General features: G+C 38.3%; 1 protein-coding gene across 1 annotated transcript in view; it reads right to left on the bottom strand.

Annotated features, from left to right (window-relative positions):
- celf5a (cugbp, Elav-like family member 5a) overlaps positions 1 to 25,804 on the bottom strand; it is a gene marked incomplete in the record, with an annotated part of 272,946 nt that overhangs the window by 107,123 nt on the left and 140,019 nt on the right. Inside the window, 1 exon segment of the mRNA XM_037698180.1 lies at positions 15,567 to 15,615. Coding sequence (XP_037554108.1) covers positions 15,567 to 15,615 — 49 coding nt within the window.

The raw sequence follows: 25,804 nt of genomic DNA, 5'->3' as shown, positions 1-25,804 counted from the left end.
GATAGATAGATAGATAGATAGATAGATAGATAGATAGATAGATAGATGGATAGATGGATAGATAGATACTTTATTATCCCCACAGGGGAATTTGAGGCATCCAGTGGCATGTTCTAATTATGCAGAAAAAAAACATATGAAACAAACAAAAAAAAGAAGCAGAATACACAAATTTGGTAAAATACAATATGCACATGCACAAGGTGGTAGGGAGTACTACATTCATGATTAATCTATATATTGTATGCATAGATACACATGTACATGCATATGCATATGTACATGTACTGTATATTCACATATACTTGTGTAAATATACATATACATATAAGAAACGTCATTGGAGACTTTTTGTAGGTCGAAGTTTGGAAACCTTATTATGTCCTAAATTGGCCTAGCATTCCTTAAAGGAATGCACCTTCACCTTTCAAGCCACAGTTTTATAGTAAGATTGTCTTATGATGAGATGGGATGGAGGTTTTTTTTTCTTCCTTCATTTACCCTTTATTTATCCAGGTGGTCTCATTGAGCCACGATAACTCATTCTCAAGAGAGACCTGTTTAGGGAGCAGATGGGGGTCAAGGGCCTTGCTCATGGGCCCAGAGTGGGGCGAATGAGGGTGGGGGTGGGGGCAAGTGTGGGTGCTTCACCTACCCCACCCACAATTTTGATGTTGTCGGGGCCGGGGCGTGAACCGGCGATCTTCGAATCACAGGCCCACCTCTTTAACCTATGCGCCACCACTCCCCTATCCTCACCTGTCCCCTATCAGCAATCATCCCAGGTGTTTTCATTTTCCACTTATCTCTGCTCTACTTATTCAGCCTCTGTTTCACCACTCATCTGTTCTGCACCATTGGTCTCCAGGTCTGAAGGTTTGTTTCACGTTTCTTGTGACCATTTGAATTTTCTTGTAAAGTTTTGCTGTCACATTAGCTTTTTTGTTTTACTTTGTTAATGAGCTTTTTCAGTTTAACCTTTGATCTCCTCGTATCTGTCTGCATATTAGTCTAATGCTTCACAATTCCAACAAATTGACTGATTACAGCCATTTTTGTCTTTTCTAATATAGCTGCCAGTAAGCTATGGATGTCATCTAGGATGACTCCAAATGTTAACCAATTATAGATTTTCCTTTAGAAATTAACTGTTGAGGACTGCAATATTTTGCTAACACAATAGACATTTATAGAAACGGGCAAAAAACATGTTTGCCTTTTAGCCTTCTGTGGTGTGGGGTAATAATTTTGAGCTAACTATTGTTGCATTGTCGTGCCCATGACTTATTTTAACTCTTCACAAATCTTCTGTGGTTTTGTCTTGTAAATGAATTTGACATTAACAAATACCTTGTTCATGTGTCCTACTTGTACTTTGGGGTCGAAATGGTAAAACTAATTAGAGCTTTGAAAAATGATGCTCTGTGTTAATCATTCAGCACACTTTTTTACTTTAAAAATAAGCCATTTGCAGCTAATGCTTTTCATCTCTATTTCAGGGCAAATGCCGCTAGTTTACAGTAATTAGACTGCAGTGTTAGTCATTTTTTGTAGCATAAATTGAAATCAAATCACGTTTTTGTATGCAGAAAAAAATCCTACATTGACACTTTTCACTATCAGCATTGGTATTCAACAAAATATGTGAACATTTGAACTGAGGCAAGTTTGACAGAAAAGCCATTTGGTCCCTGAGATTCATTTTGTCTATTTTGGAGGTCACTGAGGGGATGGAGATAAAGAGATGTGTTCTGCAGCAAAGGCAAAGAGAAGGAGAGGAGCAAGATGTTGTGAGGGTAGGATCTGGGTCAAATGGCAGGCCTCAAGACTTTATGGTGGAGGTGTCACACTACTCCCGAGCTACATTTACCCTTTGGCTGGAGTCAGGCGGGCCAGGCTAGGTGGACAGAGGTAGGTATTGAAGGAGTAGGGTGTTTAAAATAGAGGGAATGGCAGAAAATAACTGGATGAGTGAGCCAGAGAGAAAATGTTTCATTGAATCCTAATGTCAAATCAGAGCTGACCTAAACGCTGACCCTCTCCTGCCAGCAGAATACAATATGCATCTATATCAAGGGTAAAATATGGGGGCTGTGTTAGCTTGGTGGTCAGTGCTGCAGGGTTTTGTAATCCTGAAGTTGCAAATTTATGCCCAGTTTGGATCAGAAAGGGCATCTGGCATAAAGCAGTTGCCAAATCTTTCATGTAAGTTTGCTCGCTGCGGCAACCCCCGAAGAAAGGAGCAGCAGAAAGAAACCTGCCCATCAAAGGTAAAATATTGTGATCTTTGATTAGTCCCTCATTCACTTTTTATTAATATCATCCAGATAGAAGGCAAGGCTGTGTGACATGCACAGATGAGCAAAGAAAAAAAATTCACAGACAACTGCGAGATAGCGCAGGATTTTGACAGAACCCTTTTGTTTCCTCTGCCTTGTCACTGTATGCTGGCTCTGTGCAGTTGTAGGTCACATTCATGTCGTACTGAGATGCAACTCTGTTTTTTTTTTTTTTGTTTTTTTTTTTTATGTTCTCATGGTTGGCCTATGTGATAAAAATGGAAATATGCTATTTGCCCTCATCATGTGCCAAAAATATTGTAAGGGCATAGCTAAGCTACAGAATAAGAAACAAATTAATCAGTCTCAAAAGGCTAAATATGGCTAAAAGTTCAATTCATCCTAAATGAGGGAAAATGTAACTTAGCATATTTCAGTGTGCTCCCTTAAGTTTTCAGTTTGATCAAGAAATTGTGCAGCCTAATGATAAACAGCAATCAAGGAATAATTTTGATGAAATCACAATTACAATCAAATTGCTTTATTGTACTAAAAGTCCATGTGTGGCAAATTCTTATCAGTGTGATCACTTTGTTTACTTAATGAAATGAAACACTACAAATAAAGTCCTGCTTCTCAGTCATGCAGAGATCCCATTTCTCAAGATAAATAATTCAGATTGTACACGCTGGCAGGCCGAGAATAGATTCCTAAAATAACAAGCGGGAGGGGAAAGTGGGTAGTGGGAAAGTGTGAGGTAACTATCCAAATGTGCCGACAGGCAGCAAGGCAGGGACTTCAGTATCCCAGAGCATCTCAACCTCCAATTTCTCCTTGTCCTTCTCTTCATGTTATTGCTGTACAATAGCCATCATTACTCCTGCTGTGCACCCTAAAGTTGATGCCCTCCTGTCTTACATCTTGATTAAACATGTCTCTCCTGTCGGATTTGAGCTGCTGTGAATGAAAAGATTTCGCAATAAGATGCCAAATCACCAAAAGCACATTTTCCTCCAGCAGTCAAAGTAAGACGATTGCAATAGTGCTTCAGGGTTTCATTTTAACATTCAAGAATCAATCCCTACTTCCAATCTAGAGTATTAGGTTGATGTGTGCCAGCAGTTCAGGCAGGCATCTGTCCAGGGCTCTACCTTTCCCCAAAGCACACTGCAGCTGCAACAGCTCCCAGATTCCCTAATAGCATTAATGCTCGGCAGATGTCCCTGAACTCACTCAGACATTTTCTTAATATTAGGAATGGACACTTTTCTCAGCTCTTGGTGAATTTCTTGGAAATCCCCTGCGGCTTTTAAGAGCAACATAATATTGACCCACAATATCTTCCACATCAACAACCACCAAGCCATTCCCTTCCCTAATGGTAAGAAAATCAATAGGTAACGAATGGGTTTATTTATATTTCAACTAAAGGTGTGCCATGTTTTGGCTTTTTTGACAAGTTTATGGCTGTGGGGTATATGGAGCATGAGAGAAAGAAGATGTGTGATGTAATAATAGAAGGGGAAAAAAACACATATGTAGATCTCTATCAGTTGTTGTCATTCTACAACAAATAACACCTGTTTCAGATGGGGAGCTCTTTCTTATCGCACCAGTGCTTCACTTCCTTCATTAGTCTAAGTCAAACTCGGAACCTAATCTCACATGGAAAGACAGTTTAGCTCTTAGATATCATCAAATAATTATCTTTATTATCAAAGTGCTCTATGAAGCTTTTATTCTCTTAGTATGGTTTGAGTGCCAGGTGAAAGTTTCTACAGCCAAAGGTACAGCTGTCACACATGAAGTCTTGTTTTTCTATCTGCTTATTTTTCATTGCAACCTTGACTATTGATATTTTGGGATGCTTTTATATATATATATAGTTTTTAATTATTATAAAGAGGCAATGAGATGATCAATTCTTGGACCTGGCTCCAAGCTCCAGAGTATTAAAGCGTCTGAACTTTTACTTAAGAAGGTTTTTTTTGTAAAGAGTCTGATTTGCCAGGAAACCTTTACAACATTAGTCCATCTGAAAGATTCATTAAAATGTACTTTAATCTTTTAAAATGATGTTCTTTTGAATGGTTATGAACAATTAATATTTTACCTGCTATAGAAACCTTTTTGAACTACCTCAGATTGAAGAAATATAGTTTAACTCTGACTGGATTTACAAGCAAGCAGCTAGTTTGAGAGGGGCCAAGATCACAAAGAACTGCTGCCATTTACATAACCCTCTGATATTCTGGTTATGAAGGTAGTGCACATTTTAAGTCCTATAGTTTATTGAAATGCACACAAAACTAAACTGAGTTGCTTTTGTAAAAAAAATAATTCTAATTGATTTCACAACGATATAAAACTGAAAATATTGCTTTGTTTCCTAATGTGGACATTATAAATATTACAATCAATATGCCGATGTCCACCATCGCTGAAGGATTTGAATAGTGAATGTTCATAGTTCTTGAGATGAGTGTTTTTCTGGGCTGGTATTTACCAGGGAATGCAAGCAAACCTCATTGTTCTTGGGCCAAGATATTCAAGTGGGCAAGTGTTACATTGTGTATAAGAAGAGAAATAGTGTGCCAAAGTTCATGCTCAATAATCCAGGTATCAAATCCAACAATATTCAGTCAGGTCATCTAGATGCTTTCTTTTTTTTGCTGAGATTTTTCATCCTTCATCCTAAGGACTTCTATAGAAATAGTGTTTTGTTTTGTTTTTTGTCTGAGGTGGTACAGAGTGACAGGTCCTGGTGAGTAGAGGGATCAATTTTTTCAGGGAATACCCAGGACACGCTGGAAACATGTCTCTCAACTGGCCCAGGAATGTCGTGGAATCCTCTTGGAAAAACTATAAGAGGTGATTGTGAAAAAAGATGTCTGGGCCTCTCTGCTCAAGCTGTTTTCCATGTGACCAAACTCTGAAACAAGTAGGAGATAATGGATGGATAAAAAGAAGGATGGGATGAACAAGGTCCTTGACTCCCACCATCTGCCCCCGGGCACACTATATGGCAGCGCGCTGCTCCACACAGAAGGCTGTGGTAGCTCAGTGGTCTGTTGGTTGCATTAGGAAAAGCATCCAGCATAAAACCAATTGCTGTCTTTGTACGAGTTAGTTTGGTGTTGTAACCTTGAGAAAGGGAATAGCTGAAAGAAGAACATATAAAGATGGCAAATACAATTTTTTAAGGCTTTACACTATTTTCAATTTTACATTATACAGTAATACTGACAGAAATATGATGATGTTTCTACTGGAACTGCAGAAGTGCTGCAGCTAGTTCCTGCTCCTACTTTTAGAAGAAGAAGAAAGAAACGTTTATGTAAAGAATACACTATAAGACCAAACAGTAGATGTTAGATAAATTAAATGAGTTGCAACAACTTAAAAATGTATTATAAGTTCATACACCTTTATTTTTCCGAGTAGTTTCAACAAATTTCTTTTCCCAAATTTTCAGTACTTGAATTTATTGATTAATTCCAGACGTTGCCCTCAAATAATCTGAATCATCTTTGACGTCACGTACGTGAGGACATACACACGTGCACCGCCTTTTGTCTTCATGAGCCGGTTGAATCCTACGCCATATTGGAATCCTTTTTTTGAGTACGATTGCCCTCTTATTACTCCAGATGAAACTCGTGAAAACGTTACTATCCAAACAGAAATGTAGTTGTTTTTGCTTTAGGACGTTTTTTCAGCACATTGCCTTTGACGCTGGATGGAGGAGGTAACACAAAAATCCTGAACATGTAGATACGATATCGCACGCAAACTTGCCAGTAAAGCCCACTTCAAAAGATCTGAACCAGTTTTTTTGAAGAGTTGGATCTAGAGAATGATTCAGTGGAGTAAAACAAATAAATACGGGTTATAAAAGTAAAATAAAGCACACCTGAGAGATTATATAAAGTTAATACACGTATAATACCAAATAACAATCAGTTAAAGTTCAGCGATGGAGTTAAATTCAAAGCTGTCTTCTTAGATAAACAGTGTTAACTTATTTTAAATATATGAATATTTCTGTCCAGTGCCTTGAGATGACTTCTGTTGTGACTTGGCATTATATAAAGAAACTGAAATGAATTGAATTGTTTGAAGATGAGGTTAATTGTAAGTAAATATACAGCATTATACAATGAGTTACTATGAACTGTATTAAGGCCAGGCTCATCTGACCAAGGCCTCACCAACACTCGAACAGTAATTTGACAGCAGAGGTGTGGTAATGAGGCAGTCAGAGGTAATACTAATGAAAAATGTTAAACCTTCTTCCTTCATGCCCCTAAGCAAAGGTTACCCCGGTCATTGTTCCAGCTGCAGCAGTTTTTACAACCCCAAAATGATTGCTTTTTCTTTATTACTTTTACACTCGTTTGATTGGCAGATAGGACAAAATATGGAAGATGGAGAGTGGGTGGGTAGGTAATCATAAAACGGTGTAACAATGTGAGCACATTGTCAGAACAATTTGTAGTTTTAGCAGGTGAGACAAAAAAAAAAAAAAAAAAGACAGGTAAGTTGGGCATCATTCAAAATGCTCTTTACAGTGTCCACTGAACCAACAATGGAATTCCTTAATGGTGCTTCGCAACCATGTCATTACATGACTTCAAATACTCACATTTGACATCTTTGACTTTTTAAACTTTCATAAAACTGCCAAAGCTGAGGTCAATGTGGACATGAGAAGCATTAAAGGCATGAGGGGCATTTGTGCAATATTTTACCAAATACTTTTTCTTTTTTTTTTCTTGCAAGAGTACTAATCTCTCTTTAATCCACTGCTTCCAAATCTGTGCTCAAATCATTTGGCTGGATCAGGTGTCCTTTCCAGTCCACTGGTGCAGTGATTTAAGGGAAGTGACTGACAGTGAGAAAGACAGGGGGTGATATGAGAGGCTAATGGAGTTAATATCCTGAGATGGAGAGATAAAAGAAAAGAGTGATTGGAAGGAAAGACATGGAGAGCCAGTTGAATTACCGGAACAGTAATGAATAGAGATCTAATTTTACAGCTTGTTGTTTTCTCAGTAACATTTTGTTTCTTTGTTTTTGATTTTTTGATTTTGCTTTCTGTTCATGCACTATGTTTGCACGTGGAGATCAAAAATGTCTTCTAAAATGCGTTACTGCAATTATGAGCACATATATAATGTGGAAACAAAAGATTATTCAAATATCCAAGCTGACATTATTATTTATACGGAAGTGATACACAGCAATAAATGTGAATCTGGAAAATTAATTAACTAAATATAATTTAGTGTTAGTAAAAAGAGGTGCCATTCACCATTAGTCTTTGCCTTGAATCGGTAAACAAAATTAACATTTTCTGCCCACATGAAGTGTGCAGAGCAAAGGTCTCACAAAACTGGGACACAAAATTCAGGACTGGAATATTACCAGTGAATCATGGAGGGCAAGCACTAAAATTTGTGTTTGTTCACAAGACCAGCTTCTAAAGATAAAGTTCTCTTTTACATTAAGTGTATCCAGTTGTTTTTTTTGTTACCTTCTATCTTGATGTAATTTTGTAGAGTTGTTTTTTTGTGTGCGTTTGTTTTTATTATTATTTCTAAGCTAAAATGAACACCAACTCTTACATTGCTTAGTTATGAGTGTTACATTTATGTGAGCGTATAAACATTCACCAAAGTCCATGTGTCGCCAGTCAGCCTCACTCTACAACCATCTGCTGATAGACAGTCTTTCCCTGTTTGGAGGTCTGCAAAACCCCGCTTAAACTGCCAAGCCTGACCTTAGTGCGTGAGTCAAAGTGTGTATTTGTGTGTTGTGTGTGTGTGTGTGTGGGATGCTTGATGAGCCTCGTTCCCCATGAAGTGGTGTCATTAAAGCAGAAAGAAGACGCAAACGGGTGATTGCAGTGATTTGGCAAAGGTTTCTAAGAACCTGTCGTCCAATCAGAGCCTTTGCTTGGCCCCCTTCAGCTCCACTGCAATCACTGAGCACCATGTCTGAGGAGAGTGTGCACACACACACACACAAACAAATTGATGCATGAGCTTCACAGCCTCAGGTATAGGCTTGGCATTTTCTGCTGTGGGAACATATGCCAGAGGTTTTTATATCACAGAAATTATTTTGTCAATTAAAATGATTTGCACAAAAAAGTACAATCATTACTGTAATAAGCTGAACAATTCAGAAAACTGACTGAATCCTACGATATAGCCTCCCCTCCTCCCACATACACAGACACACAAGCACACACGTATACACACTGAACACAAACACTATGCTCCCAGTGAACAGATTTTATTTCCTACAACACGCAAGTATGGGTGAGTGAAAATGAAACAGTCAATACAAAATAAAAAGTCCTAGAAGAAGGACAAAGTAACCAGTAAATAAATACATAAATAAAATATTTTTGTTCACTGTAATGCTCAGTATTAGAGGTATTGTCTTGCTAGCAATTTAAAGAAATTTACATCAGAGTGTAATAAAAAAAATCCCTTTGTGTTTTAAATTAAATTTTTTTACAATCCACATTTCATAATGCAACGGCACTGAAGGTATTGGCATCAGAATTATTTGTAATGTTCGAGGGGGGGGGCATATTGATCTGTGTGTATGTCTGTGTGGGATCTGGGGGTCCTCCCCCAGAAAATTTTGAATAAAGTAGATGACATTTCCCATTTCCGGCATTCTGGTGTATTTTCATGGGTTGTTAAACATCTACATTTATCTACATAACACTGGATTCAATAACTATTTTGGAGTTAATGGCCCAACAATAATTAACCTGACCAACAGCCCTCCTTGTGTGAATTGAGCACATGAAACTTCTCTCAAGCCCCCCTCCCCCACCCCCACGTCAAAAACTGCCAGAACTGACTTAGTGCTAAGCTAGCAGCACAAAATACAGATGTGTTAGCTAAGATACAACAGACGTCGTACTCCATTCCTCTCACACATCCTAACTCCCACCCCGTCAACAACTGCCAGCACTAATGTGATGCTAAGCTAGCTCACAAAACAGAGGTATCTCCCCCTCCTCCTCTTGTGAGCAACCTGCCAAGGCAGTGGACCTCGGGGAAACACTGCATGTGGTGTGGAGTTGTTGTAGGTAACCAGGGAAACACGGAGTGGACATTTAGTGGTTTGAGCATTCTATTAATCAAGTGAAATGGATTAATTCACGAAGCAATAGAAACAGCACTGGTTGAACTAATATTTCATGGTAAATATGGGGGGAGGGGGGGGAAATTAATATATAAATGTGGGGGGGACACGTCCCCTTCACATATAATTGACGCAATGCCTATGACTGAAGGGACTTAAGCAAAAGCTATATAACAAAGTTAAAGTCGACTCATTGGACAGTTTTTTTCCCCCCAGGAAAACATTTATGGTAATAATGGACTGCAACATAATGATATAGGTTGGGTTGTAGTTATTAGCAGTTTTCCCAATGTTTAATCCAAAGCAAGAGAGAATATTACAGTTACTACATAAAATGGCTCAAATTATGGACAATGTGTGTGTAGGTGAGGTCAAACAGAACTTTAAAAAAAAAGCAGCAAATTAAAAGAGAAAAGAGGTTGCAAGAATTATAAAAGGTAGAAAAAAACTGAGCTAAACTGAGCTGCAGTTAGTCTTTCCCCACAGAGGTGGGGTCATTGTAATGAGAACAGCATCGTAGATGCATACAAGGGCCACCTCTTACCCATCTCTATCCCTCTCTCAAAGAAGACAAGTTTGTTTCTCAAGGTGATTGTTGCGGTGATAAGAGAGAGGCTGTTATTAAGGGTGACAGCGAAGGGGCTGAGAGGCAGCGGCTGACTGGATAACCTTGTCCCCATCCCCGCCTCGCTTCCTTCTGCATGATCTCCACCACTGGCCTGCCCTGCCTGCTTGCTTGTCTGAACACAATCTGCTGGCTGGAATTACCTTGCAGCCCCAGGAAAACTAAACATGATTTCTGACCTTTCCTTTCTGTGTTCAACAATAACCTTTGCTGATCCGCCTACGCCACAAAACCACTGCAAAGAGCAAGGGACAGGGCAGAAAGGATATGTGCGCCAGCATGTGTGTTTTTTAATTGTATTAAGTATTTAGCTGGTGTACGTATGTACAAAGGGAAGTATGGCAATCATCTGCACAGTCAATAACCACTGCATTTGAAGGTAAAATTGTATCTGATTCAAAGGTCTGCACCTACGAGTGATTGTAAAATACACTTTTGAAACACTTTCCTATAAACCTTTATAAAATCATCAACTTAACAATATTTTATCACAGAACTGTTGAAGAAATATTGTTTAGTTATACTAAATGAAATGCTTAAAGAAAGCTATTAGCCTAATAGGTAGAACATATTTTACAGTAGCTTCTATGTTCTGAAGATAAGCTTTCTTTTTTTTTTTTCATTTATTTAATAACGATGCAACTCCAGACAACATGGGCTTTCACAACCTTTTTGTTTTTTTACATCATATTTTCACCCTTCACATACTGTATACTCACCCTTGTGAACGCACACATAAGCAATAGCTGCCACGTCATTTTAGCGTGTGTGGGGTCTGTGATTAAGGTTAAAGTTTCGCCTTTGTCTTCTCGTTTCTGATATATTTGCTGACTGCAGCACAGAACTTGCCATAATTTGTTTGCTTGGCTTTTAAAAAAAAAGAGTATAATATGGTGTGTGTGTGTGTGTGTTGAAATGCTTTATTTTCCAGCTTGCTAAACTCATTAAATCACATTCCAATTTGTTACCTTGTCAACATGTTTGAGTTATTAGTAGTTTCTTAGATAAGGTTAATTGATCTCCACCCACTCTTTGTATTAGTGAAATGCTGTGATTTACTTCTTCCACTAACACAGCACAGCTCCTACAACCTCAGCGCAATCTGACCCGCAGGAGCAAAACACATCCCTAAAGAAATTATTTCATCATCTCTTACTGCTTGTCTTTCATCCATAGATCTCATTTGCCCTAGCCCAGCCTAGCTTCAAAATAAACTAGCTCATGCTGATGTGAGAGCCAATGTACAAGCTTAAAACATTCAGCTCAGTGGAATTAGGTGACTGAACTCTTGGTGAGCAAAGTATAGTTTATGTAAGACTGCTACTCTGAGGGATTTGGACAAGAAGTGGGAGCTCTAAATGTAGGAGACCCAGAACTGGCCTCAGTATTGGATTAGTTCACCCTGATCCTCGCAACCTCTGAACACGCTCCCCACTATTTCAAGAGCTCTCCATTCATGCCCAGCCAAGCACATTGGGAACAGTAATCTATAATTTTCTTCCATCCAACGAGAGCAGAAAACCTTGCTGTCCCTTTCTCTCACAGGTTTATCTTCACTTTCCTATGTTTATTTTGCTCCTTTTCTCTCCATCTCCCCTCTTTTTTAGTGCCTCACAACAAATTCCCTTTTCTCACCTCTCTACTTTCACCATTTGTCTTTTCATTCCTCTCCCCCTAACTACCCCTGTCTCTCTCTCTTTCTCTCCTTCGTTCCTCCTGACTTTTCTAAAGGGGATCAGTGGAGCTTAGAGGCCTTCCTGTCTGGTTCATTACTGAGCTGCTCTGGCACAAGACACTTGTTTCTCTAGTATAAAAAAGGAAGAAGAAGAAGAACACTACTGATGTTTAATACATGGACCACTTTGTTGTTTTTTTATATCAGATTTGTTCATCATAAAACTACATAACAGCAACAGTGCATGTAGATCTGCTCTCTTGAACATTTCTTTCTTGTCTTCACAATCCATTTAACCTATTGCCTCTTTTTTCATTGTTCTTTCACATTTCAGTGATTGGAAAGCAGCCCTTTTCTTTGTCATTCAGTGGTGTAAACATAGGAACACAAGGCAGGGCTCGTAAAAATAAAACTGGCTCAAGCCATTTATGTACAGTATATGGCATGTCTGCATGTAAATATGGAGACACACGGTAAAAACTGGGCACATCCCTTTGTCATATGCCTGAAGCCTAATATTTGGTGTCTTTCAGCAAGATAATAATCGTGTGTGTGTGTCATAACCAAATGTACTGCATGAGTTTGTCCTCTCTGTGTGGGTGTGCGAGTGGGGGCAGGCCTGCCTTGAAAATGCCAGAGCCTGTTTCTAATCCAGGCCTCCTCAGTGGGTTGCAGCTCTAGCTGTGCCAGGCAGGCCTGCTGCAACACCAACAGAGCCCCAGCTGACAGCTAGTCTGCTCCAGTTTCTGCTTTCTGAACAATCTCTGAGCGAAAAACATCAACAAATGGGTTAAACTGGAAAACGAGCAGAGTTTTTTACAACAAGGTGAACATGCAGCAATTGCACCGAATAAGCACTCAGTTTGTCAGCAGGATGCATCTCGAACTAAGAGAAAATGACAGACACTGAAAATCATACGCAACGACAGTTTATGAAATCCAGAAACCAGAAGTGCCAGGTAGTAATGGTGCAGCGCTAAGGGAAGGATGCTCTATCAGGTTTAGAATGAAATCAGAGCAGTTCAATCTGATTCAACCTTTTTAAAGAACACAAGCTCTGAGGAGGCACGAAACGGTCCTTTCAAAATAAAATATCAGCAGCTTCAGTGTAACTCATCAGTGCCAGGTTTGATAAAAAAAATCCGTGTATGTTATATCAGAGACCCATGATAAGAAAACGAGCAAGACAGGGGCCTGCTGCCACCGTGCTGCATCTTTTTAACCACCCAAACAAACAACCCTGAACGCTCCACGTCATCAGTGACGGAGACGTTCACCGTGCTGGTGGCTCAATATGTAACGGCTGCTGTTCTGCTAGATTAGGTGGGTGATTGGCCATTAATATTCATTTCACAGTGTGTCTTTGTTAGACGGCAGCGAGGGCTGACAGAGTATTTGGATAGACTTACTCTACCGTGTATATTTGCTTTAATTTCTGCTAGGAAAAAAAATGGTTTCCTCATAGATTCTATCAAGTTTTTCTGCAGTTGAATTGTTCTTACCGTCTAGATCTGTGTGCTCAGTTTTGATCAGATGTTCAAATGTCCTACAATATGTCCTACTGTCTTCCTGTTTGATAGCTGGATGGATTTGGGTTTTTACAGCAACAATAACTGGTGATACACTGATCCCATCTGGCCCTGTCTAGTCTTAATAACAGCAGATAGTTCCTCCAGGAGAAGTGGAGGTCTAGCGGGCATACAACCACAGTAACATCTTTTCCTAATGGACAGCAACCTGGCACAGGTGATCTGAACTGCCTGCACCGTAATGAGATTAAGGGACTAATTAGTCTGACCGTGTGTTGTGATGTGACTGAATTCACTCAGAAACATGTGCCCTTATCGGGCTAGCAGTGTGGTCGCTGAGAGACTGAGCATGTTGTCTCTAATGCCCTACCTTTGACAGCAATGAAATACTAATTAATATGTTTTTCTTTTTTTAGCATTCACATTTCTAGCTTCCATACACTAAGCTGAATTTTTTGTCTTGCAAGCAAATAAGTATCAGAACAGCAACAAAAATTAATCTAGGCAATTTTGACAGTTAATTATCACAATGATTATTGGACAAAGAAGAATTATAGCAAATAAGCAGCTAAATCTTGCAAAAAGTAGGCCATGGAGGAGCATAAGCATCACAGTCGATCTGCCAAAGACAGATCCAGATATGAAAAGCTAAATTATCTTTGCCAGTGATTATTAATGGAGGAATTTAGGCCGGCAGATTAGAAGCAATATGAGAACAGGAGATTTGAAAAGGACTTATCAGATCCATCTCTCCTTCACACAGTCCCTGCATCAACTTTTTACTTCTGCCTCCTAACCTGTTAAAGTTGTGTTTGATTGCCCCTTAGTGGTGCTCTGACCTGTTCATTTAGGATGATGTGCAACTCTCCAGTCTGTTCCAGCACTCGTTTGTTCTTCAGTGAGGTCCCAGCCACTGGCCGGTAAGAGGACCCCACACTGACTTTTGCGTCCTGGGAGCTTTAAAACCGGCCACTCACCGCCAAGTAAAGAGACAGCTGAGTGTCGTTGTTAATGTGGACACACCACACCACAATGGCAAAATCAATGGAGCTATAGGGGGCATCAATCGTGACAGCGCAAGACCCTTTTTGCTTGTCTCCTTGCTCCTTTAAAGCTCCAAATGAATGACTGCAGGAACGAAAGGAATGAAGAAGGAAAGAAAGAAAGAATGAAAGAAAGAAAATCTTGGGGCATTGAGAGTGATCTTTTATTGGCCTTTCCTCTGTTCATCCCAGGGGGTTATGCTGTCCTTTGAAGATTGTACATCTGACAGACAGCCAAGTGGCCAGCCATCCTAATTCACCCAAAACAGGCAGGGGTTTTGAGGTAAAGCCTCTGAAGTGCTGCACGGCAGCTGTACACATTTGGCATCAGTTCTGAATTTTCCATTCCTCTGTTTTCCACGTCCAGATTTCTAATTTGGCTTCCTCTAAATGACAACAAAAAAGCATTGCTTTGTCACCGAAAGACACATGAGATGTGCACAGAAAAATAACAACAAGGTTCATTGTCTCTGTCTCTGACTTGAAGGATGCCTTCTCAGTATATTAACATATATGCAGATAGGCAGAGTGTAAATGAAAGCCTCCAAAAATGGGAGAGATCAAAGACGACAGAATTAAGGCCAAGTAATGAGGATCTTGGCAAACGCTCTGCAAATGTATTGATTGTTTGGCAGTCGTTACATGCGGCTGTTCCATTTGCTCTGTGTCTATACAGTTTACTACAGATCAAGCAGTGTGGGCTTTAACAAGGCTATAGTGTGGATATGATTGTTGAAGAAAGCCTAATCACTATCTTACTTACAATGAAACAATAATGTACTTGGAATAAGAGACATGAGGCGAGAGATTGGCAGTCAGAAAGCCAATCAGAGGCCTAGAAACCTTCAGTAGCTCATTCTTTACTCAATTAAAGACATAAAAACACAGGCAGGCTAGGACTACAAAAGGATTAATCTAGGAACCATGAGGATTTGAACCAGCACCAAATGAACAATGATGAAGTATGACTACAGATAAGCACTATAGATGCCATCATAGATGCTCACATTTGATGTCACGTACATCCAGACACAATTAGGAGTGTCTCTAAAAATGAAGTTATTTATATTTTGAACTTAACTGCAACAAAACATTACATAAACGGTAAGTAAAAAAAGAAAGAAAAGAAAAGAAAACTGTAGATAAGTATATTTTAAAGCTTAGGAATGGTGAATTCAGAGCCAAATGGATTAAAGGGGAAGATGATAGGAGCATATAAAATGATAAAGAAAAGAAGACAACTACCTCCACGACTCTCGCTGTCGGCAGGTTTCACCTGGATGGGGCGAGTCATCTGGAGGAGACAAAAGAGGAGACAATAAAACAAAGCAACAAAGATGTTAGTAATGATGATTCAAGCCATTTGTCGTTACAAGAAGCCACAAGCCAAAAGTATCAATGCCATCTCACGCTTATAACAGCAATTCTGCAAAACTGATCAAAGTGTCTTAGCTGGATGGAAAAACAACACACTATCATGCAGAGATGTTGACTCAGTGCTGAAGTTGCTGCTGATCTCATGCTGCTGATGATCTCATGCTGCTGATTATCTTATGTTGCTGTATTCATTCATACCTATCTGCTCATCACAGACTCATGTTCGGGCTGCTGTTGGTATGCAGTATTGCTTTACAATATTAGTGTTCAGGGTATAACTTAGATATTTTAGCGCAGGGGTTCACAAACTTTTCCATGCCCAACCCACCCACCCCACCACCCCCGGCCGAGACCCCTCTCGCAAACCCACAAACAATGCTACAAAATATGTTAAGGAACATCAACTTTTAGAATGTTTTAACTTCTATTCACTTTATTGTATTAATTATTACAGCTGCTGAGCATAAAAAATGTTATTAATTAACAATTTTTAAACACTGTATTATATTCCCACTGAAAAAAATCCAACTTTTCGACAAACTGTTGACCAGATGAACGCAGCAAAAGATGTCTGACCTCTCTCTCAAGCGTTTTTATCTGGAAATGACAGATAAAAATGACCCTATTTTGCAATTTTTATTAGTATTATTTTTAATTTTTGCTTTTTTTAAATCTTCTTCTCGCCAGCTTTCTGAGGCCTCCTAGTGACCCCTGGCAGACCCCTAGGGGGGGCCACGTCCCCCCCCACTTTGAGAAACACAGTTTTAGCATACCGTTTGGCATTTGTTTTAGCGTAAATCTTTGTGTATATCTTTGATGCCTATTTACTTTCTTTTTAGACTTTATATTTTGCTATTTCCGGGTGTAACTGGGACAATGTGTACATAATTTCATTCCATCTCTTGTACCACATGTGATGGTAATGACAACAAAGTTTACTTGAACTTGGACTTGAAGGGTACTTTGAGTCTGTAAAATTTAGCTATGTGTAGCCTATATGTCTATTTTTGAGGTTTGCACAGCAGCTGAATGAGAGCTAGCAGGGATAGATGTGTGTCTAAATGAAAAGGCCATGGCAGTCCTATAACAAAAGTGAATCCAGCCACAAGAGGAGAGAGATCAATGCAGGCCTATTGATCCAGGCCCTTGGGCTGTGGAGAGGGTCTGGATAGGAAGAATTCTCTGGTTAGAAGGCTCACTCTAATCCACTGGACCCTGATAAGAATGGCATTGCCTGGATTAGATGCCTCTGTCATCACAGTCTTGCTGTCACGCTCTCCTCCTCCCCCATTATAACCTTCTTTTTTCATTATTGTTGTTCATGCTGAACTGTTTCACCAAACTCGGGGCTCAATTTATTTTTGGAGAAAAGTTTGAACCATGAAGCCGTTTTTGACAAGATGCTGTTTAACTTCTCAAATTGTACCTCCTGCTGACATGTTTCTGTTTTTACACTTGCAAATGCATATGTGTAATATGTGTGTGCACTAAAACATAATACACAATATAACCACAGATCTGCTGCCAACAGTGACTCTACAAATCACTAAATCCAAAACTAAGGATTATAAAACATAATTCATCCAGACTTTAATAAATTATACCCAAAAGTTTCCCAAAGTTTTAACACATTTGCTCAAATACAAGACTGACCTTTCACCACACTCATTTTTTTAAGTAAAACATTTTTAGTGATTATTAGGGTAGAGTTATTGCCTGAAACCATTTGCCTTCTTTGAGCATCCAAGTCAAACCAGTATAAGCTATCAGGCATATTATTATTATTATTATAAGTATGATTATTATGATTATTATTTTGGGCCACATAAGTATGTTTTGACCCTTCTTCCTATTTTGTATCTTCTTGTTCTGTCCAATTCCAGGACAGGGATGAAAAGGTCACATTTAAAGACAGGACAATCCAATAAAAGCATGACATGTTCAAGGAGAACCACCATAATGGGATTTTAAAATGTCTTAATAACATGGTGATGAACGAGTGAGAGGCCCAAGCCCAATTCATTAAGTGATAAATGTATCAATTCTCACCTTGAGGAACTGAGTAACCTTCCCTAGAAGAACATTTTCCATAAATTTACCCACTGTAAATAATAACTAGCAGCAACTAGGTCTTTGTGGGAAAACGAGGAGCATGATCCTTTTGTGAAGGCTTCAGCTTCTTGTTTTCTGAGTGGCTCCCCATCTACAAGTGCTTCCTTTGAAATGCACAAAGTGAGCAACAGTATATAATTTTACAGTATGGAAATGCCAAGCCACAGGGTGCACTGCTCCTCATCTTGCATGGCCAGATTACAGAACCCACTGCATTAAAACTGCACAAGCTCTCAAAGCAGCCTGAAGACTGATTTTTTTTTTCAAGTAGAAAAGAACAAAAAAACAACATCTGAGACAAACTTACATATAACTTAACCTTTCCTATATTTTGTATATTTGAAACAAACCAAAGAAGGTTCTACCCTGAGCACCAGTGGTGGGATGTAACTAAGTACAAATACTTCGTTACTGTACTTAAGTACATTTTTCATGTATCTGTACTTTATTAAGTAGAGTTAAATGTGGGTACTTTATACTTTTACTCCACTACATTTTACATCAAGTATCTGTACTTTCTACTACACTACATTTCTATAACGCGTTGCATTACAAGTTACATTCATGTTGCGGATTTATTTGTTACTTTGAAAGTAACCAATGTCGAGAGGGGAGTTGGTCCATTGAATCACTGCAAAGTGGGTAGGTAACGTTAGGCCTGCCTTCAAGAAGAGCTGGACCAATTACATATATTCTAGTATATATGTCACTGAGCTGGGTGCACCCACAACACACCCAAAATGTATTCCACTGCAAGAGTCAGCCAGAAGATATGCACCACCCATGGCCTTATTGAAAGACTGCTCAGTACAACAGGGCAGCTTCTCTCTCCCAAAAGAGCCAGACTGGACTCAAAAAACTTTGAAAACCAACTTCTTCTGAACTTGAACAAGAAATTCTTGCTGCAATATTAAAATGTGTCAGTTCATTGGATGTTAGGAGACAAGAGGTGTCTCCAAATGACTTGACACTCAGGTCCAAGTTTTAAAAATGATGTCAGGAAGTTAAAATATTGTTCTATATTGACCCATTACAAGGTTGAATAGACAGTATTTTAACTAGAGTTGATGACAAACTGGAGTTGAAATATCAGTGGAAATGATCAGAGCCTATTTATTTGTTAGTTGTGTCTAATGCTCCTTTTTCCAGGCAGACAACTTTTACTTAAATGTGTTTACTGCAGTTAAAATGACACACTGGTTTTGCTTTGTGTTAAATAAAAACTTTCAAAGGTATAATCATTCCTCTTTCTTATTTTGATTAATGGCATTTAACTCTGCAGGTCATCCCTGAAATTCTGACGCACAGAATCACAAGTCCAAGTGTGAACTGTGTCACAGAGTAAACACAATAAAAACATGAATTATCTGCAGCATCGTTCATTAAAATGGCTCAATACTATTAATGTATTACAGAAATATACATATGGTAGGCAGACTTAAAGATATGTAGACCATTGCATTATGTAATACATTCAGGAAGTACTTTTACTTTTAATACTTTAAGTATTTTAAAAGCAAGTACTTATTTACTTTTACTTAAGTAAAAATGTTAATGTAGCACTTCTACTTTTACTAGAGTGCATTTTTTTCTGTTTTTTTGTACTTTTACTTAAGTACAGTGTTTGAGTACTTTCTCCACCACTGCTGAGCACTGATTTAAGGTTAGATGTATGGTGGAGGAATCCGAATCCATGTGGCTTCTCCACCATCTCAGTCATCTCTGCAGGGAGCCTGCGTGTGGGAGGATGCTCTCTCCAAAGCTAGTTACTGTTCAGCCTACAACATGCCAGCTTAATGGTCTATTTATTTGCCCGAAAGCAATGCCTTATGGTCCCGAACTATCACAGCTGATGGCGCTTGGTTTGTTAAAATTCCCTTGAACACAGAATGAAAATTAAATGCAAAGTCTTCGTTTAAAGATGAATTTTCACACAAGGTGAATCTAAGTTACATATTTTAAGTGCTTTTACTAAGAAAAACTTTCATTAACATAGATAACGTAGTTGTTTTTTTTAATTTTATTTTTTTTTTGGTTAGAGTACCATGAATAAACTATATGAAACTACAAGTAATGTTGTTTTCCAAATCAACCAACTTTGATTGGGAGTGGTTTTCTTATACGGTAATAACTAAAATGAGTGGTTGCGTGAGCAGGTGGAATTAGATGAAAGAAAAATAATAAATGAAAGAGTTGGTTAAAAAAATACAGAATAAGCGATTAAAGTGCTTTAAACTTTTAGATCAGCTGGCTTCTGTGCAGAGTGCTGCCATAGTCGGATTCCACCTCCATGCCTTTCACTTTCAAACAAAAAGTGAAAAAGTGAAGCACCTGTTCTCTACAAACACCGTATATTTACAGTATAAATGAGCCACCTGCCTCTCTGCAGCACACTCTGCTAAATCTATTGTTTGCATTTTGTAAGACTGAAAATATGCCAAATGATAAAAATTACTCTGAAATAAATAAAATGAAAAAAATATATATTTTTTTTTTATTTTTATGGCCACAACATTTTTTTTATATTTTGTTGCCTTTCCAAGTACTGGTGTGCACATGTGGTTTCAGGGTCTAGATTTAAACAAAGTATATACATATTTTTTTAAAGAATGTTTGTCTTTTCATTTGCATATGCATTGTTTTAATTTAGATTGTAAATGTGACACAACATACCAGGGACTAAATCATAGTTTGTCAAACACATTTTAAGAATCATGACTTTTTAAACTGCATTGTGATACTTTTATCATCTGATAATCTGGAGCTGATCATGATATCATGAGCAGCTTCAGAAATATGGCTTGCAGTGTCCAGCAAAATTGAGACTCATTTTAACATCCATCCATCATCCATCATCCATCATCCATCATCCATCATCCATGCATCCATCCAGACAAATCAAGTGAGTTTATTTTGACAAATATGATTTCACCCTGATAAAATTCTTATGATGTTACAAACCCCAAACTGTTGTATCTTAATTATCATCTGCCTCAGTGAGATCAGAGATTGAATATATTATGAAAACAAATATTGTGTAGCTAAAACATTTGAAAACGGGTACGATACAGCGACATTTGTCTTACTGTGCAAGTTTCCTGAGATTCTTCGCAATTTTTGTATTAGTGAAAACATTTAATAATTTGCATGCACTTATTTAAATTAAAAAGTAGCCTTTTCCAAGCATTGATTATCATCCACTTTCACTTGCTAAAGTTTTTAAGAAAGACACTGTGCAAATTGGTACCCTTCAGAGTATGAGTTGAGGATGACTCTCAGCTACTTACACACTACTAAGTTTTAGTTTAATGTTTGTAAATGACTGAGTTACAGCTATTTTTAGTGATTTGTAATGTTGATTGTTTAGGGTGGCAATTTTGAATTGGGTTGACTCTAAAAGTCACGAACATCCAATGATTACTTTCCGAGATTTTCATGGATCATGAAAGATTTTTCGCAATCAAAAAACCACAAAAACACACAATTGGCAGACACATATATTATTATTATTATTATTATTTAACTATATGTTATTACTATACTATGGGTGGCTCAGTTGGCAAATCTGTTGCCTCTCAACAAGAAGGTCACTGGATCAAATCCCAGCTTGGGACCTTTCTGGGTGGAGTTTGCATGTTCTCTCCGTGCATGGGTTTTCTCTGGGTACATTGGTTTCCTCCCATAGACAAAAAACATGCATGTTAGGCTGATTGGTAACTGTTCCTAGCTGTGAGTGATAGTTGTTTGTGTCGTTTGTCTCTTTGTGTCCTAATGATGAACTGGAGACCTCTCCAGGATGTCCCCCACCTCTCGCATAGTGACTGCTGTATATGGGCACCAGTGACCCCTGTGACTGGAAAAGGAAGAAGTGGGTATAATGGATGGATGGATGGATGAATAAAGTGGAAATGTGCAATTCTCATTGAATATATATAATGTGGGGCATGTGTATACTGTTGAAAAATGGTAAATATTTGAGGTAACAAAACATACTGTATTATATAAAACCACTTGAATATTTTGAATATTGTAAACCCTAACCAACCCTAACCATGTGGATGTTAAAGTGACATGACTTTGCTTGGCTCAGCTATACAAACACTTTATTTAATTCGCAAACCTTCAAACTGGTCTATGTAATCTTGGAAAATACATCATATTCTTATCTTGATGTAAATCTCCGTCTTTCTCCATTTCCCTCTCCACACACTGTTGCTGCTTCGAGGGTTTTGACAAATCTGAAGTTCCATATGCTTTTATTGAGCTGCCTCATTTGCCCTGTTATGCCCAGAGTCAGTTGAATTAAAGCTCTTAGCACCACCATGCTGACTTCTCATATGGAGGGTCAGATAGAAACCCTAGGGCCTACAGTACATAATGTAGTGTGCAATAGGCCTGGAATATCCAGCTGCGTTGTCTCTGTTCATTAATCTTAAAGACTGAAGGTTGGCTGTTCTGGTACTTGAACTATTCGTGGCTGATTTGATACATCTAAATTGAATCGATGCTTGACTAACATGGGAATATTATAGATGTACATGTTATTTTCATATCCCAGTTATGTTGGTAAATTTCACACTTTAATAGGGTTTACTGTAGCAGAGTCCCAAACTATACATGCTGAAAAGCCCTTAAAAAACAGAAGTGAACGCAGTAATAGTGCTTTTATTTCCATTCCAGCTAAAACATTTCTGGTCTTTGTTTACCTTTTGTATTATTTAAAAAGGGAACATTTGTCCACACACACACACACACACACAAAAAAAAGGTATCTAGTTTTAAATGTTATAAATCTTGTTCTGTTTTTTTTTTTTTTAAATCTCATTACTTTGAAAAGGAAGTCCTTTAAAAACAGTAAACCAACAGCACTTACTTACAGCACTGCAACTAAATACCTCTAATAGCTATACAATATGTGCAATGTCTTCTGGCTTTCATTCAGGTTTAATATAGAGTAATGTTTGTCCTGGGATCATTAATACGCATTAGTTGGCCATCAAAGCTCATATTGCTCCACGGCTCGGTAACAGGAGCATAAACACCCCCCATCTGACTGGGCCATTCAGGTGATATAATTAATATTTCCAATTATTGATCTGAGGGAGTGCTGAGTGGTGACTGTCCAGGGGCCCTGGCTCTATCTAATAAATCTACACTATATATACATAAGGAATATGGCAGCGTGAAGAGAGTTAGAATGAGAGGGGGGACAGCCTTAATTTTTCACAATTATGAGCAATGTCGAAATAAAAATAATAGATAATTAATAAGAAAATTAAAAAAATAAACATCACAGGTACAAGACTTTCTTAAAATGGGTTGTTTAGTATTTCCTAGTACTCTACAACATTTGAATAATCTTAGCACTTTCACACAAATATGAGATGGTGTTAAATTTTGGTTTTGTAATAATTATTATGATGATTTGTTTGTTCAACTTGTCACCATACACCTACAGTCAATAATAAGCATAATGTAAGTCAAAATGAAGGATCTTTTGTCAGTGAGATGTGGCCAACTTGTGTTTTTACTGTGTTTTTGAATAAATGCAGAAAAATACAGTATATGTGCTTGAATGCTCATATTTGTGTTTGAATGCGTATGAGGGAATGTTTGTGCAGATGATTTATAATTTACTCATATGTGGAAATGTGCTGGCGGCAGCAGTGTGGTGGTCCTGATAAGAAGCATCAGTCAGTGTTTGGGAGATGGCAGCCACTATAAGCGTTGGGATTCCTATCAGAACCAACAGGATTTAGAGCTTGAGGCTCTGATATGGACTAAAAGACACTTGCAGACTTCAGCTAGTCACTATCAGATAGGTGACAGCACACAGTTCTACTTTACAAAACCTTATACAAAACCTATAGAATTGTTGTTCTGATTTTTCTAAAGCATGGCAGCAAATGTGTAAAGGATACACTCTGTGGAGGTTTTCAAAGTCACAATGTATGTGCTACCTTAAAAAGTGCTACTTTAATTTATTTCAGTTGGACAAGTGTTATTTTCCACAAAGGCTGTGTAGGTCTTTTTTGGAACAATATTGTTGACGTCCATCTGTTACACTAAATGTTTCTTGCAATACACCAATTAGCAATGGTGCCACTAGCTCACGAACATGTGCAATGTGTAGCACCACTACACCATCTCTGATTAGGACCATTAGACCTTCTGTTGTCTAATGCCATCCAAGTTTCTGTTTATCTCCTCCCCCAAAACACAAACTGCCTCCCAAAAACAGCCCTGAAGTCCATCTTTTGAATGGTTTCCAAAAGACTTTCCAACCCTCTCTATTATTATGGTTTTACTAGCTGAAGTGGTTGGCCAGCTGTTTCATTGCCACAGCCTTCATTACAGAGACAGAACTGAGCTCATGTCAAGATTTTTTCAAGGTGAATGTCACACATCAAACCAACTCATTTATGGTGCCCAGTGACTTAAAATACAGATTTAAAGGGGTATGAGTTCATTGGTTCAGTTCAAATTCTATTTCTTCTTTATGTGGCCTGATTCGCTGAGAATGTCATTTGAATTCAAGCTTATCTACTTTCTTGAGTTGACTAATCACTATCAACGTTCTTTGCATGGATGGTCATTCTCTCTCAGGCTGTCAGGGGCATTCTTGTTACTTTAGTTGATTATTTCTTCCAGGTTTTTTTTTTATGTTAGCTCTCCAGTTTTTGTAAAAGAGAATCTGATGAGTAGTGCAGTGAACTAGTGAGGGTAATAGAAACAGTGTGCAACCATCAGGATGAAGACAGGGGGATTGAGGTAATGTCTAAATCCCGTCCGACTGAACTTGTAGCAGGGTGTCAGAAAGACAAAAACTAAACGGTGATGGAGAGTGATGGAAAGAACAGAAAATGACTCAAGAAAAGTGAAAAAGAAAAACGTTGAAGTAGACAGTGGATAAGATGTCGAGACTGTCAGAGAAACAAATGGGAAAAATTTTAGCATCTTCAACTCCCCCACACCACTTTTTTACTTACAAGACACACTTTGGTTATCAGGAGAAGGGCATCGCTCCCAGACATCTTTGGCATTGCTTCTTTTCAAGCCCAGAGAGCTATTGACATGGTGTGTTACTGTAATGCGTGAAGCAGTGGGAGACTCATTGTAAATCTGTGTCAACATGCTGGAGCAGCAGCAAGCTCAATCTCACTCCCCCTCTATGTGTGCATCTCTCTTGCATTTACTGACCTATCTAATGAATCTTATCTGCACAGCACACTGGAGGCTTAAGCTTTTGGTGGCCTCACATCTCTCTCCCACAAACACACATACAAGGAGACGTGCTGTTTCTTTCTTATTTTGCTTGCTGTTTCATGTAGTTTACGCTCTTCGGTTCATTTTGAGGAACTGTCCTTGGAAAGATAAGAGCGAGCCAACAGACCAAACCCAGTGGCTTCAGAAGGGCAACATCATGCTGTTTCCCAGCATGCATGATCCGCAAGGTCCGTAAGGAGCAAGAGTTTACAAAATGGCAGAGGATATGTTCCATGACAGAATAACAGATCTAGACTTGCGGGAAACTTTAATGCCTAAAGGTGCTTTCATGCACCCTTGCTAAGATTTCTATCTGGGTTTGATAATTGCTTTAATGATTATGCCCTGTCTGACCGTCAGAGAGCTGCATGTAAGTTATTATGCTCAGCATCACATTCACAAACAGGAGCTTGTAACAAAAGCAAGGCGAGGTGAGTCCTTACATGTCATGATTAATAATCAATAATACAAGTAAAATTTGTCTGTCTATGTGTTTACACAGAAAGTGCAGCTTAACACAAAATATTACTTGATCTCTGTAAGAAATCAGTAGAGTGGAAACAATAGCATCTTGATGAAGAATTCTTAACCAGTAAAGCTAAAATAGAAATTTAAAACACCAAAATATTTAAGAACATGTAATACTCTACTAACAAATAATATATATGATATATATATATAATATATATATGATATATATATATATATATATATATATATATATATAT

Source organism: Nematolebias whitei, chromosome 3, assembly GCF_014905685.2.
Source record: "Nematolebias whitei isolate Nwh7 chromosome 3, NemWhi1, whole genome shotgun sequence".
NCBI classification, from domain to species: domain Eukaryota; kingdom Metazoa; phylum Chordata; class Actinopteri; order Cyprinodontiformes; family Rivulidae; genus Nematolebias; species Nematolebias whitei.
This window is presented reverse-complemented; position numbering and strand designations above follow the sequence as displayed.